This window comes from Gekko japonicus, unplaced genomic scaffold (assembly GCF_001447785.1).
Source record: "Gekko japonicus isolate JY-2015 unplaced genomic scaffold, Gekko_japonicus_V1.1 scaffold292, whole genome shotgun sequence".
Lineage (NCBI taxonomy): Eukaryota > Metazoa > Chordata > Lepidosauria > Squamata > Gekkonidae > Gekko > Gekko japonicus.
Window position 1 is genome coordinate 889184 of NW_015173131.1, and position 18162 is coordinate 907345.

Sequence of the window (18162 nt, forward strand, 5' to 3'; positions counted from 1 at the left end):
AATATAGATCCCAGTCAGAGAATTCTGCAGGAGTTAGCCAAGGCATAGTGGAGGAAGGTGGGTATGGTCCGTAAAGGTAGTGAAATGGATGTTGGTCCCAAGGAGTGAAAGGTGGAGCAAGTGGATGAAAGGCTCGTGGCGACCTGTCCCTGGAGGAGTGACGTCACAGGGAGCAGGGAAAAAGTTCAGTGTCGATTAAAATAGTCGCGTGATCGATGCGAATGTGGAGCTGTAAACTGCCGAGGTCAATGGCTGCCGATGCCGATCGGGGAATGAGCACTGGCGGCTGAGGAGACAGAAGGGGAACGGTCCCCCAAAGAGCAACTCAACAGCTCAACTGCATCAACATTGGAGGGTTGCTCGGCCCCATCAGGCAGGTTGACCTGGCGAATGGGCGAGTCCAATAGTTGTATGGGCAGCGCCAACAAAACCTCCAGAATATCCGGTATCGGAGCAGCAGCGGCATCGGGATGCATGAGGGAGGATGCAGTGCCCATTGATTTATGGGAACCAGCAGCCTTAGGGGGTACTGGACTGCCCTTTTTGGCTGACTTATGCCCAGCGTTTGACTTCTCCTTCTTACTCTTTCTAACAGGGGTCGAAGCAGAGGAGTGCATCGCCAAAGCCGAACGTTTCAATGTCGATCTTACTATATCGGACGAGACTGCCTTTGGTGCTGAAGTCTTGGAAGGTTGGACCAACTCCATGCCGGGGGGCTGAGGGGACAAGGCTGACTCCAAAAGCGCCACTCATAAACGCGCTGCCCTGTTTTTTCAAGATTGATTCGAAAATTTTGCACAGTGCCGACAAAAATCAGGGCAGCGTGCCTCACCCAAACAAAAAAGGCAAAGCGTGTGGCCGTCCGGAGGGGCAAGTTTACTGCCACACTGGATGCAACATTTTAAAAATCCCCACTTTTTCGCCATAAAAGTCCAAGTCGAGAAAGAAAGATCCGGGGGGGGGGGGGGGGGGCCGGCGGCGGAGGCCCGAAGGCCTGAGTGAAGTTCAAGCAAATTCCCCCACACACAGAGAAACAAAAATAAGCTCCCCTCCCCTTTTTTAAGTAACCAAGGGAAAACAAAAAGGACAACATGGAGAAACGAGATCCAAAGAGCTGACTAAAAAAACCGTAGAAAGGCTCACTGAACAGGAACAGATGTTCACAGTACGGTGGTAAGAAAGGAACTGGCGGGATCTCCACGCCCACCCCTCTGGGCATGCGTGGTTGGGGCTCCTGCACATGCCGGAGGTTTGTGTGCAAAAATCCATTGAGCCTCCTACAATACCGATCAGTTCAGCGCAGGCGCACTAAACCCATCGGTGTGAAGCACAGAGACCACGTCGAAGATCAAAAGGTTATTTACAACACATTCCTAGTTCAGGCTCGAGCAAAGGGATGTACTTTCCCCAAACTTCCAAGAATGAAACACATAATGTTAGACTCAGACTTGCATATATTTATTAATATCAGGGCCACCAAGGCGACTCAGATTAAAAACATACACAATAAAATGGCATCTTAAGAATGATTTTTAAAAAACCCAAAATAAATACATATGGTTAAAACAATTAACTCAAAGCTAAAATACATATACAAAACCCATAAAAACAACTATTAAAACATAGGGCAGGAAGGAGAGATCACTGAAGGAATGCCAAACAAACAAACAAAAAGTCTTCAGCTGCTGGCAGATGATGGCAACAGAACAGGACAGACAAGTCTCGCTATGGCGAGAGTTCCAGAATTTGGGTACCATGACCAAGAGGGCTCTCTCCTGGGTTGCCTGCTGCCAGCCTAATCTCAGTAGGCAAGGGCACCTGAAGCAAGGCCTTAGAAGATAACTGGGTAGGTCCATAAGGGATTTGGTGGTCCATTAAATATGCCATGTAGGACTTTAAAGGTCAACTGAATGTGTCTAGAAACAGATTGGGAGCCTGTGTAGATGGGCCCAGACTGGAGTGCTTTGGTCCCTATAACACACTCCCGTCAACATCCTGGCTGCAGCACTGTGTACCAATTGAAGTTTCTGAACACTTCAAGGGTTGAGTGGCAGTTCCCCAGGACCACCTTCTGAAACCTACTGTCCATGTAGGACCAGAACCACTGCAAAGTGATGCCTCCCACTCCCAGTCCAGTCCAGAAGGATACTATTATGGTATCAAAAGCTGCTGAAAGTCCAGGAGAATAAACACGGTCACACTCCCTCTGTCCATCTACCGGCACAGGTCATACACCAGGGCAACCATAACCACGCCTGAGAACACATTGGAAAGGATCCAAATGTATGCTTACCTTTCCAAAATTTCTGAGATTTGCCAGTGGAAGCTAACTAATACAAGCTTAGCAACTGCATGAGATACCTAGAGAAGGGGGAAAAAAGATGAATGAGCAGAACTTTTCTAAAAAACATCCAAGAGAGGTAGGTACATATCACCCTCCCCACTTAAGTCAATTCGTACTTTCACAATGGTAAAATAAATCTTCAAGACATAGATTTCCCCTATCAATACTAATTTCCCCATTAGCCAACCACACTATTAAAGATTTTTCTGGGTTTAGCGGCCTAATTGAGACAATAAAACATTTCCATTACCCAGAGCTGTGTGTGTTCTTCACTTCAACCTCCCGAATCCAGCACAACAAAGAAACCCAGGGCTAAGAAAAGGTGCAGCTAGTCAAAAGTGGCATTGTCCATACCTGGGGCTTAAACAAAGCTTTGAGGGATAGTGATAACAGAGAAGCAAAGCAGTTCCAAAGTAAGCCAAAATGCAAGATAGCCTAGTAGTCCAAACTCACCACACTGTCCAGGCAATTCCTAATACGGGAGCACACATACACGCGTGTGCGCACGGCTGCACACGCACACACACTGGATGCAACATAGGGGAAGGCACAGGATGCAACTGTAAACAGGAGCCACTCCTCTTTATAGTTCCAACTGAAACTTTAAAGAGAGTCCACTCAAACAAACTCAGTTCATGGCCAAACCCGCTGCACATTAACATATTTGCTGTAATCAAGATAGGGACAATTTGTACCCATGGGTTTACTTAAGCAGGCACAGAACCTGGTACTCCATGAGCCTTAGGCCTATTTACTTATTTACACTTCCTTCCTTTATAGGTCACCTTTTCAATGAGACCTTAGGCAACTTAAAAAATGTAAAATCAATGCAATAAATAAATAAATAAATAAATAAATAAATAAATGCAGTTACAAGAGAAAGCCCAATGAATGCCGTCTGTTACGCTTTTATCCTGGTCTTCCTTTAAGGAGTTTGGTGTGGCATATCTAGGGCTCCATCCATCCACCCATTTTATCCTAACCCTCTGGTGAGGTGGGTTAGGGCTGAGAAAGTGGCCAGCCCTAGGTCATCCAGAGAGCTTCATGACAGGCTGAGAAGCTGAACCAGAGTTTCCCAGTTTCTAGACTAATTCCGACTGGCTTTCAAGGGTTGCCAAGAGCCTGGAATGACAAATCTCCTGTATTGTGTGTTCCCCCACCTCCCTTTTCTCCACACCTCTCTGAAACAAACAAAAAGGACTTCTGTGTTTTTAAAAATAATCTTTTTGCGTAGCTTTCCTCCCAGGATTTACAAAAACTCCAACTGAACCAATGCACACCATTTGCTCAGTGCACGGCAGCTATTCTTCACCAATTCCTTGGCACAAAGAACGTTAACAGCCCTGCTGGAAGCTTCATTGATCTAAAAGACATTAAAGCCAAATGAGCATTAAGCAGTCAATGATAAGTGATTTGAGTGTTTCAGGCACCACTAGACAGGTACAAGAGATTTCGCATCCCACTGATTGCAAACACATAGTACAGACTTGGGCATTAGCTCTTCTCGCAGGAGGCACGTGACTGTGCGGTTGATTAGCAAGAGAAGTGCTGCAGGCTATAATCAGCCTGGGCTCTGGTGCCAGATGGGCTGGGTGACCTTCATCCCAACAACTGATATCTCCATTCCTCTCATCAGGCCCAGCTGGAGTACGGAACACAGCAAGGGCTCATTCCATGTACATCCTTAGTACATTTCTGCAGGTAAAAAAAAGTCACACTGTGTATCCACACTCACTTTTTGTTGCCTGGAGAAAGGCAGAACCAAAGGAACACACCAAAGGGGGGGGGGAACGATAGGGGAAAGGTCTGCACAGTCTCCCTGGCTGCAAGAAAACCAAGCCTTACAGAGACGTAAGGCTTCATTCAACTCTGGCAGAACTTTTGTTCTTGCAGGACATTTGGGGCTCTTCACAGTCTGTTTAGGATGTTGCCACCTTGACCAATTTGGAGCTATGCAGAGACCCTGCCATCACGCTACTTCCACCTGTGTTTGAGATCACCTATGAAAGTTAAATAGTCCCAGACAGAGATCTCTGAAGGACCCCTTGCCCCAAGCGTTCCCTGGAGCCTAACAGATGTAGACACTCATCCTCCCCACACTATCCATTATCCAAATGCCACAACCTCAACTTATGCAATTGTACATACTCAACAGATTTAGCAACTAGAACATTTAATTGCACATGTAGAAATCTTTGAGAGCTAACATGGTAAAATGCGGAAAGACTTGCAGAGCATTACAATATAATTGCATGAAGGGGGCCTAAAAGGACATGAGGAAGGGCAAATATATATGTAGGGGAAAGAGCTGGCTCCCTTTCTGGAGCAAGTCTTTTATATGATTAAAGGCCATGGGTAGCCAGTCCCCTTGCTGCAATACTTGTTGCGCTTCAGAACAGCCAGCCTGCCATGGCCTTTAAACTGACACACACTCTGCAACAGCTGCGGCAATAGAAATAACCCGCTAGGAAATAAAGAGCCAAGCATGGCCTGTAAAATCCAAACAGCTCTCAGAAGATTTGCTGTTTCTGTTCAAGAAACTCATTTGCTGCACCCCCCCGCAAAGTCATGTCTTTCAGCCATACACCTGCCATCATTTGGGAGCTACACATATCAGCATTCACTGCACATGACCTGTGCTGACAGGCTGCCAGCGGTGGAAAGTGCTGTCAAGTCACAGCCAACTGATGGGCAACACAAGAACATAAGAGAAGCCACATTGGATCAGGCCAATGGCCCATCCAGTCCAATGCTCTGTGTCACACAGTCGCCAAAAATACCAGGTGCCATCAGGAGGTCTACCAGTGAAGCCAGAACTCCAGAAGGACTCCCACTGTTGCCCCCCCCCCCCGGCACCAAGAATACAGGGCATAACTTGCCCCAGACTGAGAGTTCCTATCTATACCTTGTGGCTAATAGCCACTGATGGACCTCTGCTCCATATGTTTATCCAATCCCCTCTTGAAGCTGTCTATGCTTGTAGCTGCCATCACTTCTTGCAGCAGTGAACTCCACGGGTTAATTACTCTTTGGGTGAAGAAGTACTTCCTTTTATCTGGTCTAAGCCCACTGCTCGTTAATTTCATTGCGTATCCAGGAGTTCTTGTATTGTGAGAACGAGAGAAGTACTTCTTTCGCTACCTTTTCTATCCCATGCATAATTTTGTGAACCTCTATCATGTCACCCCTCAAATGTTGTTTCTCCAAGCTAAAGAGCCCTAATTTCTTTAACCTTTCATCATAGGAAAAGTGCTCCATCCCCTTAATCATTTTAGTTGCCCTTTTCTACCCTTTTTCCAATGCTATAATATCCTTTTTGAGATACTGTGACCAGAACTGTACAAACTATTCCAAATGAGGCCACTCCATTGATTTATACAGGGACATTATTATACTGGCTGATTTGTTTTCAATCCCCTTCCTAATAACCCCCAGCATAGCATTTGCCTTTTTTATTGCAACCACACACTGAGTCGACATTTTCAGTGAGTTATCTACCATGACTCCAAAAGCTCGCTCCTGGTCAGTTACTGAGAGTTCAGACCCCATAGGGGTTTTCCAAGCAAAAGACTTCACAGGTGGTTTGCCTCTGCCTGCCTCTGCCTAATGACTCAGGACTTCCCTGGTGGTCTCCAATTAAAATACTAACCATTGCTGACCAATGTTCCCTCTAAGCTCCACAGTGTTGTGAGCAGAAATTCTACCTTGGGAGCGAAAAAAGCTAACAGCATTAAAATTTGTAAGCAAGTCTACATTTGACTATCACGTAAATCAGTTTTTCGATTACCTCCATAACCTTGTAAAATACCAAAATAAATTATTTTAAATTGTATTTAAACTATATTTTAACAATAATTTAAACATTATAAGAGAAAACAGAATCAAGTCAAACTTCACCCACTCCCTTTCCACTATATCGGTAGACCTGTCCTCCAGAGAAAAGGTCTACTCACTCCAGTCCACTATATTTGTAGACCTGTCCTCTGGAGAACAGGTCCACCCACCCCTTTCCACTATATTGGTAGACCTGGCCTCCAGACCTGGCCCTAGTCTACTATATTGGTAGGCCAGGCCTCAGACCATCACCCTGTTCTGAGCCTTGGAAAACACACCAGCACTTGGGGTGGGGGTGGGGAATCTCTTGCACTCTACTTTGGGTTTTTTGTGTGAATATGACAACCAGCATTACAGGTCAGTATAACAGAGGTGGATCAATCAGTGTCAGAACCCTGCCTAACCTAACAGACAAGAAGTTGCTTAAATGTTATCAACCTGCCCAAACTACTTATTTATTCTGCTTTTCCTTGTGACTCAAAACAGCTTACAAATCATACTGAAAAGTGTAATAGGGGCTCCATTGTAGCCTATGGGGACAATGCGCCCCATAGGCTACACTGGAGAATTGATCTGGGGGTAACTGGGGGGACTGTTTTTGAGGTAGAGGCACTTACTACAAATTTGCAGCACAGTTGCTGGTGCCTCTCCTCAAAAAAAATCCCAAAGTTTCAAAAAGATTGGGCCTGAGGGTCCAACTCTATGGGCCTCAGAAGGAGGTGCCCTACACTGTTTTTAATGGAGGGGAGGAAATGACCTGTGGGCTGAAACAAAAATCCCTGCGCTGCCAGTCAAAATTGTGTGCACCAGCACCCACTGGTGCAGCTTAGAGAAAACTTTGTATGCTGACCCTGCTTAGCTCCTGAGATCGAGCTAACTTACCTGGGAATTACGTGGAAAATGGTATAGAACTCATGAAAGCGGACAAACTAATGCAGTAGGCTCCCCCTACCCACCCAACCCCAGTTCTTCCCTGTCCCATGTGCCCTGGAAAGTAGGTTCTGCTGGGCTGACATGGCCTCAAACCATTTTTGTGGCATGCCCCACCTACACCCTTCTAAGCCATGCTGTGGTGTTTGGCACCAGAAGAGGGCAGGATTATATGAAAAGGGATGTCTATGGGCATAGTAAACAGCTCCATGAGGATGAAAGGCAGCTAATAAATGTTTTAAATGAATAAAATAGTTCTACATTCCAGTTGACCCATTTTACCAGGGACAGGACCTGTTCTTGCTTCTGGTAAATTACTGCTCCTACCGTTACTTGTAAGGAAATTTAGGGAATACCTCCAGTGTGAGCATAAACATCCTTAAATATTAAGGAAACTGTTACAACTAGCTCATTAACACACTTTGATCAATTGGCGATGGTGTTCATGTACACTGAATCAAAGTACCACCATCAACAGTATAACAGAGTAGAGAGTGGGGAATCTCAGGTAGTAAGTAAGTATTGGTACAACAACAAAGATGCTGTAAGTATTTAAGGATTCCTGTGTTTTTATCTGAGATATGTCAGAGTGCATGCAGTAAATCGGCGGCCTCCAATCTGAGGTGAGCGGTGGAGCCCTATTTCCTGGGTCACAAATTGCTACAGAGCCTTCGGATTTTTGGAAGACCTGCTGCTAAGGAGCATGTGCAGAGAACAAGAGTATCACTCCCTCTGCTTCTCTTTGCATGCATGCTGACAGCAGTAGCAAGACAGTAAGGCGAGGTTTCTCATTGGTGGAAAGGATTCCTTTGTAGTGGTTCAGAAAGACTGGTTCCTCCTCTTCCTGGCAGCTCACTGGGTCCCTGACGCCACTGAAAAGGTTGAAAACCACTGCATTAAATCACCTCGAGCTTATCCTCACAGTTGGAAGATCATACACATGGTAAACAGGTCTAACAGATCTCTCTTTTTTTAAAAAAACTCCTCCCCTCTAAATTTACTCTCTCCTGAATCCAATACTAATCATCTTTGGAGCTAAGCAAGCAGAAATCTAATAGAACTGCTCCTGTATCATCCCCACTTTGTCTGCCAGTACAGGCAGCAGACACACCTAGCTGCCCCTAAGAATAGGAATGGAGCCACACTCTCCTTCAGCCACAGCTTACTTGGGCTCTCAGAGAAAGCATATACTTAGTCCCAGGGGTGAGCCAATCTTCTTTAGGAACCAAATCACTTGCAAAGTTCAAGCACTTGCCAACACACTTGCAGGCCTCTTATGCAAACCTAAAGTCTGAGAAACTAAAAGTGTGGTGTTATGAAAGAGAATATTACGGTAAGCGTGATAGTTATAGTTATACCATTAATATGCACAACAATCCGCACACATGTATGCAGATGCTCATAATCTGAGATACTCACAAAAGAAAAAAAAAGTGCAGGACTGAGAAGCACAACAAGCCCTAGGAAGCAGATGTCAGGCGCTTTATTCGTGGTGTACTAAATTAGACTGGGGACTGAAAGAGGATCTCTGGTTAAACCTTAGAACAACTTGTTCCTCATATTTAATCTGCGTACACTAGTTTTAATCCAAGCGCTCCCCCACACACTGCTGAAATCTCTGTGACAAGTGAGACCAGCAGGTCTCAAAAACGATGAAAGAGCAGCATACCTTTTTTTCCTTGCAAAAACCTATGCATCGTATGTCCCATATATTTTCACAGCAGCAAGAGTACTACTAGCCAGGTATTGGAGAGAGGAAAAGATCCCCTTAAAGGAGGAAGTTACAGAGAAATTGTTGTCAATAGCGGAAATGGATAGATTAAGTATAATATTACAAGGAAAGAATAATGAAATATTTGAAAAAAGATGGAAAATGTTCTGTTTGGTTGGACAACATAACACAAAAATGACTCGCATGAATATTAAATGTAAAATGAAGATAATCTGTATACAATGTTATAAACAGTGGAGTGTATTTTTAAGCACTTCAAGTACATTTTGATAAACCTTCATAAGAACATAAGAACATAAGAGACGCCAATGTTGGATCAGGCCAAAGGCCCATCCAGTCCAACACTCTGTGTCACACAGTGGCCAGAAATACCAGTGCCATCAGGAGGTCCAGCAGTGGGGCCAGGACATTAGAAGCCCTCCCACTGTTGACCCCCCCCCAAGCACCAAGAAGACAGAGCATCACTTGCCCCAGAGCCCCTAGCTATACCTTGTGGTATAGCTTCCAACAACCTTGTGAGGTAGGTCTGTATTACTATCAGAAATGTATGCAAGAAGCAACTGTGAGTGAAAGTGAGCCCAGAGTTTACCTCCTTGGGAATAAATCACAGAATTAAGAGCCCCAGGGAGCTGTATCTATGAGTGAATTCAGGGTTGAGACTTGGAGCAGGAAGGGACTGATTGGTTCATAGTTCAAACTCTTAACTAATATGCTTCCATTTAAAAAAAAGTTACCATTCAAAGCATTATTTAAAGTGACAGCAATAAATACCACATGCACAAAAAGATGCATTTCCCCCCAGCTTTTATGCTGTCCAAGTTTATCCCTAACACATGGAAAGTTATCACCTTCCCCTCTTCTTCTTTTTCTCACAGATCCATGCCTGTCACAGAAGGACAACATACCTATCAGACTGACATGACCATGTTAAAAGAAAAACTGCATGCCAATAGCCAACTATTCAGTTTGAACTTAATAATGCACAGAACAGCTTTTCCTGCTTTACCTTTGTCTGAATAAAAGTGTATTTTAGTAGTCTAGTATCACAATCCAATATCCCCCCAAATGAGACAGATAATTAAAACTCCGGGGATTTCATTGATATTGGGGTGAAAACGCCCCCCCCCCCCCCCCCGCCTTTAAGCATTTCTTTTTGGCAGTATAAGAACAAAAAAGCAGCAAACACACCAGGGAGAAAATCAGAAAATTAAGACTATAATTTTGTCAGTTTGAGTCTACATACTTATTTCTGTTTCCCATTCAATGCAAATAGAGCAAAAATGACTGTCAGAGTACATATTGCAATTTACAAAAAAATTATTGGGGGAGGGGCTAAAACACTACACTACACATTGAGATTGAGAAATATGTGGCGTACAGAATTGTATACCCCCCCCCCCCATCATTTTCGCCCTCTGTCTGGTTGAGTAACAGATTGCTGAACTGAAACGCTGTGTGGGCTGTAACTCTGTTTCACAGCCTTCATTACTCACTTTCTGGGTCAGCTGTTGAACTGCTACCATAAATTCCCAGATATGTTGACTAACTGTTTCAACAATTTTGTGATGCTCTTCCACCCCCACCCCCACATATACCCTGCAAAGACCAGCAGCAGTGAGAGTTTTTCAGCTTCCTGCAAATCCATAAAAGGTAGCACTCTTTAGGTGATTGATAAAATCAGAAAGAAAGAAATTAATTGTAAATAGCTTCGGTGTATTTGTGGGTCATTTCCCCAGTCAAACGAGGGTCAGTAAGCAACATTAAAATTACTCTTCCTCAGACAGCCACACATGATTGCATAATGCATAGAGTTCCTCAGGAGGAAGCTTAGGTCTTCCTAGCAACACTACTTTCAGGCTTGCCAAACCAGACCAGAGGCATTCTAATTCTTCACCGCGTAAGAGACTTAATTTTACATTTATGTAAGCTGATGCAACAAGCCAGATACCAAGTCTGAGACTTCTTTTAAATAGGATGGATCCTTTTCAAATCTCAGCGGGACAACAACTGTTTAGATCACTAGCTGTTGTAGATTTTCCGGGCTGTATGGCTGTGGTCTTGGCATTGTAGGACCTGACATTTTGCCAGCAGCTGTGACTGGCATCCTCAGAGGTATAACACAGAAAGATAGAGTACTCTCTGTGTCAAGGTGAGAAGAAAAATGGTAGGCAGGTAATTTATATCTACTCAGGATGGTTGGGTTAGGGCTTAGTCATTATCTTGTAAGAGTTCCCCAGGCTGTGATATGCTAATGGAGGAGCTTTCCTGAGGAGGTTCTTTTGCATATGGATTGGCTGTTGTAATGCTAATCTTATCTGTAGTGCTATTGTAAATTGTAGCACATTTTGTGTTTTTCAGGACAGGAAACCCATGCCCTATTTATTTTTAAACTTTCTTTCTTCCTGTTGAAATTGTATTTGTTTATGAATTTCAATGGCTTCCCTGTGTAATCTGACATGGTAATTTTCTTCTCACCTTGACACAGTGTTATACCTCTGAGGATGCCATTCACAGCTGCTGGCGAAACGTCAGGTCCTACAATGCCAAGACCACGGCCATACAGCCCGGACAACCTACAACTAGTGAACTCCAGCCGTGAAAGCCTTTGACAACATATTGTTTAGATCACGCTCGACAAACCCCATGTGGCAGGTCACCACAGTGCCTAAAAAGTTCACTGTGGCACCTACGAAGTCTTTTCAGCAATGATTTTATTATACTGACAGCCAGGGGTAGCCCCATATTTATTTAAATACTACAAAGCTTTTGTCATATGATAGCCTGAATAAAATTTACAAGACGCTGCTTTGTGCTTAGTACTAGGTTTTGTAGTAGCAATAATGAGAAAAAATATTGTCATTATTAAAATACAAAATTCTAAAGGCTGGAGGGGGAAAAAAGGAGTCTGGTGCCTAAGTTTTTGGGCCAGCTCCTAGAGCCAAAGAAAATTTGTCAAGGCCTGGACTAGATTCAAGACAGTCAAGGGGGTCTTGTTCCTGAGGCAACTATAGTCTGCCCAAAGAGGCTTCACCAATTTTTAAATCAAGTCCTAGATTTTTTTACTTAGTGTTTTCCTGATAAGGGAAATCCATGAAAACATGAGTTTCATGGACTGGCCAATGCACATTCTCTAACATCAAAATCCCACTGCCAATCTATTTCTCAAGGAGATCTTCCAAGAAGCACATTTTTAAACTTCATTTATAGCAGGGATGGCCAAACTGCAGCTCAGGAGCTGCCTGCAGCCCTTTCACATAGTCTAATTTAATGTTAATAAAAAGCAAATTTGCATATTTTCCAATAAAAACATGTCTGTAATATTTGTTCATGTCTTGCGGCTCTCAAACATCTGACGTTTATTCTGTGTGGCTGTTATGTTAAGCGAGTTTGGCCACCCCTGATTTATAGTCTGCCTCTCACTGGGGCTCAAGGCAGATTTTTATACCCCACCTCACCACGTGTCTGCACATTTCTTCATCTGCTCCCAGAGATGACCTAAGCACATGTGCTTCATACTAGTAAACCCCTTACTGCTAGAAGACAGCAATTTTATTATAGAGCTCAATCATCGGTAAAAGGATCGAGTTGTTCTGCATCCCAAACAGGCACCCAAAAGACAGAGCAGCCCCCCATTTCTTAAATTATAGTAGTCTTTCTATAGATTCTCATCAAGCCCTGATGTCTCGTAACCATGAGTCCAATATTTTTCTCAAAGCTGGAGAGACAGAGGGGTGTAACAGTTTAGAATGTCAGACTAGTACTGGAGAGACCCCGGTTCAAATCACCGTGAAACTCCCTGGGTTACTTTGGTCCAATAACCTCCCTCCCACTCACAGGGTTGTTCTGAGGGTAAAATGGGGAGAGATTATGTGTGCTGCCTTGAGCTCCTTGGGGGAAGGGCAGGATAGAAATGAAATAGGTTTACCAGGCTCAGCACCTTCCATAATTAAGCAGCCAGCTGCCCAACAAGAAACTCACAATTACCTGCCACATCACTTGAGGTATACACTGTGGCATCTGCCTATACAAATACACATCGGGACTTTCAACACCAAACCCTAAAAATGCAATGCAAAGAACTGGTCCATTTTAAAAGTGAGGAAGTGGAGGGACCATTCTTACTGACCATTTTAAAACCAAAGTAATGTACCGTATTTTTTGGACCATAAGACGCACTTTTTCTTCCAAAAAAAGTGAGGGGAAAAGTGTGTGCGTCTTATGGACCGAATACTGAGCCCCAGGGTTCAGAATATTTTTTTCCCTGTTTTCCACCTCTAAAAACTAGGTGCGTCTTATGGTCAGGTGCGTCTTATGGTCCGAAAAATACGGTATATCGCATTCTTGTCTATGACCTTAATAGAGAAGTGTTGCTGAAACACAGCCAACCAGACCAGTTGTCCTAGCCATGGAGGCGATCCCTCGCAGGGGTGGGAATGCCATGGGAAATGGCATAGGGAGAAAACCAGGGCTTATTCTGACAGCTATATTTAAGCCAAGAAGTGCTGGATTCCCCGCAGGTCCTGAACTGGGAGCTCCAGGAGATTTACCGTGAGCCAGCTCTAGATCTACCTTCTGCCCTAATGAGTTTCTTGCACTATTCTGAAGCAGAGCAGAGGAAAAGCATCAGAAACAATACAAACAGATCAGAAACTGCAGTAAGGAACTTTGGGACTATCTATCCTGACCGAAGGAATCAAGCAACAAGCCCTAACAGCACACCACCTCGCCCTTACTGTGCTGCTCCAGGCCAATTCACAAATGTACGAATGCTTTTGAAATATTCTGCTGCTTTATGAGCTGTTCGCTATAGAGGTTTCTGGTATGACCAATAACGAAGAAATGTAACACGGCCCCTATAAAACACACTACATAATAAACATTTTACATTATCCCATTTGCAAGGTGGCCCTCCCACCACTTTATTTCTTAGTTACCATTTTAATATTGCTCCCCCCCCCAGCACCTACTGCTAGCACTGAAGAACTCACAAAGCTTCCATGACCTTTTACTGGATTCCAGTGATCACCTTTTCCACAAGATAAAAAGCCCATGCGTAACACTTGCAAAAAAACACATCAAAACAGTTCAATTACTGCATTGGCCGTAAGAACATCCATATGACTTGGCTGTTGCAAGAGTCCTTCTTTTCAAAAGACCACTGAAAACATTTCAGGGCAAGAAGGATGAACTTTCCCCAGAACACCCGTGGGCAGAAAAAAGGGGTGGGGGTGACGGAAATGCTTTGATCACAGTCCTGTTATGGCACCCACACATGCAAGTATGAGAAGAATGGCAATGACACAAAGGACCACAGCCAAGAGAAGAGGCTTGGCTCATCTCCACTTCACAAACTTCTGCCTCTAAGTTTAGGCACCTCAGAAGAACAGTCAAGAGTTTGTAACAGCTTTGTTTTTAGACACATGTACACATGTGCATGGCTTCTGCTATTTCTACCTCCATGACATGGCCACTGAAAATTTCACAGGCACCCCAAATGTATCCCACCACTATTCCAAAACATGTTTGCCTGCATGTTCAAGAACTTACATTCAGTGGCACAGTACAAGACACTTAAACTGAGAAGCATCCAGGCTTACCATTTGAGAAACAGGCCAACAAGTATGCTTCTACTACAATTTACAAGAGCTCGTAGGGTGTGCTGGTTAAGAGACTGAGCCACAGACCAAGAAGCCTCTAGTCCAAGCCTCACCCTTGGCAGGTTTGAGTGGCAATGCTCTCTCAGTCTTATCCCACACAAAACAATGGAGGAATAATGCTGGCCTCCCATTGAAGTATTTGCAAGAATTGCCAGAAATTCAAATGTCCTGGACAAACAGAGGTTTCTCCATGATAGGTGTACAACAACAGTTTATTCCTGCAATCAGGTGTTGTTCTCTCCCTTTGCAATTTAAGATTCAAGGTTTGGGACTTTGAAACCTTGAACCATGCTCAGTTCATTGTGACATTTGAACGCAGGCACCTGGGCAAACAGGATTTTGTTTCCCACTCCAACAAACCAGATGTCACAGCAAACTGGTGTTTGATTTTTGCTTATGCCATCATGGACAAAACAATGCCTTACCCTCAGATATACTTTTTAATTCTCTCTCTCTCACACACACACACACACATACACAAAACTGCAAAATTTCAACAAAATCTGATTGTGTGCCAACCCCCATTTCTTGGCATGGACCCCCCCCCAATTCTAATATTATGAAATTAGAAAATCCCTTCCACTCTCTATCCATGGTCTCCATAATATGCATAATTTTATAAACCTCTCTCTTAGCTATCTTTTTTTCATTTTAAACTGAAAAGCCTCAACTCTTGAGTCTTTCCTCTCAGAGAATGTGCTTCAACCCATAAAATTATCTGGGTTGGTCTTTTCTGAATTTTTTCCAGCTCCACAATATCCTTTCTTAGGTGAGGTGGCCACAACTCAACGCAGTATTCCAAGTGCAGCCATGCCGTAAACCTTTACAAAGATATTACACAACAGGAATTCCTTCTCTCAGGTAAGAATTGCTTAAAGCTCTTCACACCAGATTGCGTTCAGTGTTGTTTTTACCAGAAATGTAATAATTCTCGTTTCTCCTGTGGCACAGATCCTCACAGTCTGTAAGAGTGGGGGTGACTGAAGCTTGTTGAAACTATCTTTAAGAACAGTATTTGCCAAGTCTCAAGATGGGTGTCTGGCCCCCAAAGCCAGATAACAAACCAAAATGGGTAAGGGGCGGGGCAAGTAAAATAAGTTTTAAAAAGCTACTGAGGGAGAAGAGGATGGCAGAATGAAGCGGTGGTTTTTATGAGGGAATGTACCCATGGGTTTATGAAGACAGCCTCAGAGCACTTATGGGCTTCGATATCATTTCCAGTAACACCAGACCCTAATTCTGCACTCCCATTCTCTGTGTGCACATCCCAGTGGTGTCCTGATAAGCTTCCCCAAACTTATCTGGGTCAGAGTTGTTTATATGACACATGGAGCTTTGCTTGGCGGCCATTTAGTTAAGTTTCAAGTATCAGTAAAAGCCTCAGCAGAGTGCAACTGAAGTCTATTCTGTACATCACATCTTTAGCTATAATAGTCACAATTGGCTTCAAACTCATGGCAGGTCACTGCTATGCATCACCAATATGCCAAATGACTCGGAGCAAGTGGCAAATACTGGCACAAGCTTAAGAATGGGCCTCTTCTCCCAGCCTTTAGTTTCTCCCCTTCAAGTTACAGGCTTCTTAATTAAGTCTACTGCCCAAGCAGTATTAAACAAAGGAGATTACTGCTTTCTTCAGTTCACTGTGCACAGAAATCAAGTGTCCCCCCTCCCAGGGAGAATTAGTCATTGGGTACAGCAGGAGGCAAGAGCACCTACCTCCAAACAAGCCATTTGTCATGGTAATGATAGGGTTTCAGGAGCTCTGATCTGCTTCTCTTGAAGTCTATGATTATTCCCCCTCAAAAAACACAACATAATATCCAATTGTCAAACTGGAACTTTTGTTAACATGCCTTTGAGGACTCAATTTGTGAGCGAAAATAGATCCAGTTATTTGCAAAGTATATCTTGGGCTTCCTTTTGGCAATGACTTCCAGAGCTTGATGTACTGGTTGGGGGAGAATCCCAACACTGGTAACAGTGAGATATGGATCGCATGCTAAGAATTACGAATGCTTTTAAGTTACACGGAACTGTTCATAAACCAAATAAAACATTCAGTCAAAAAGCTAGATTCTCCCTGTACAAGAGGGCAGAGTATAGAACTTCACTGTGTGTTATCCAGGATTACATTTTAGGGGCCAACGTAACAACTGCTGTCTATGTAAGCCATGGGTAACATCAGGCCCATAAAGTACCCATCCCCCAGCCCATTTCCTAAATGACCTCATGATAAAAGGTCATACTCTGCCTTGGCTGTGGGCCCCTCCATGAAGCACTGCAGATGTGGGAGTTTGTGCAGAAGGATTTCCTAGGACAGCAACAGAGAAAAGACAAGAGGACTACCCTTCTCTTCCATCCCCAGTGGCTACTTCCTCCTGTGATTTGCTCTTCACAGGACCTAGCCCAGCTGGAAAAAGGAAGGATAAGATCAGCTTCTGGAAGAGGTGCCAATGTGTGTGAGTGAGAGAGTGAATGCGCAAAACACAAGTGTGTGACCATGGCTCACTGGCCTACGCACCAGTCTGCCAACCCCATTGTGCAAATTCACTAGAATGTAAGTTACTCCTGGTTGCAATATTGCATTTGATAGGGCCCTTTAGTAAGATTCTGGCAAGCCCTGAGATGGTAGGAAGCAAAGGAAGGGTATTAAAGGGAAAGGAGATTAAAAATTAAAGCCCACGAGAAGGAACTGAAAGCTATGAGGAAGAGCAATTACTAACCCAAGCCATGTGGAAGTCACACCCAAAAATTCCATTTGGCTTTAAACCTGAGTTACTTGTACAATTGCAGCCTAGTAACCTTTGTAAGCCGATTCCATAGGGGAAAGTAAGCAAAGGAATGAACAAGCCTTTTACAACCAAAACAGCAGCTCTGTGAAAAAAGTATGCTTTACACACACACACACACTTATGCACACACACAAAAGGTGGAGGTGAACACTGTGGTGACACTGGAAACACAACCAAATCCAAAGCACTTCTGAACATCTGCCACTTACTGCTCTGATGACAGACTGAGTGATTCAAGTTCTGTCCTGTTGGATTTTGCAGCCTTAAAGGCATGCCCTCGCACAGGGCTGCTCACCTTTACCGCAGAGGCCAAGCTGACCATGTGCTCATTCAGGGTACTCTCGGACTCCTTGTAAGTCAAGCAGGTGAACAGATATTCCTCAGGATCAAAGGCATCAGCCCCCTGTTGCTCCACATCGTTTGCCACCCCCACATAATAATCCTCAATGTCCCCAGGATCTTCGTCTTCTTCTTCCTCCTCCTCACAGTTCGGATCATAGTCCTCTTCATTGCTGTCGGAGCCCTGGCTGTTCATGTCCACAGACATCTTAAGGCTCTGCCAAACTGCAGAGCAGGAGAACAATGTCTGTTCCTTTCTCCGCCACACTTTACCACTCTTTTGACTTCATCTGACTTTTCGGATTCCTAAAATTGGAGGGGGGAAGGGGGGGGAGAGGGGGGACAAAGGGGACGGAAACAAAAGAACAAGTTTATTTTCATGCCCACAAAGTATATGCATGTCAGCAGCTAAGTAGTTTTTATATGGAGAGACTAACTCTCAATTTGTAACATTAAGCAGTGATGCTCATATACATGGAAGCCTGGGACTCACATTTATTTCACAGGCCAAAAGCAGCCATGTTATTCCTG

The 18162-nt window shown here is 44.0% G+C and overlaps 1 protein-coding gene across 3 annotated transcripts in view; it reads right to left on the reverse strand.

The window, feature by feature from the left end:
• The window catches only part of ARIH2 (ariadne RBR E3 ubiquitin protein ligase 2), a 51046-nt gene that overhangs the window by 26183 nt on the left and 6701 nt on the right, over positions 1-18162 (reverse strand). For all 3 annotated transcript variants that reach the window (XM_015422144.1, XM_015422146.1, XM_015422145.1), the window contains exons 2-3: positions 17588-17937; positions 2294-2361 (exon numbers count right to left, since the gene is read on the reverse strand). In XM_015422144.1, coding sequence (XP_015277630.1) covers positions 2294-2361; positions 17588-17839 — 320 coding nt within the window. In that variant the 5' untranslated portion in view covers positions 17840-17937. The remainder of the gene's footprint in view (positions 1-2293; positions 2362-17587; positions 17938-18162) is intronic.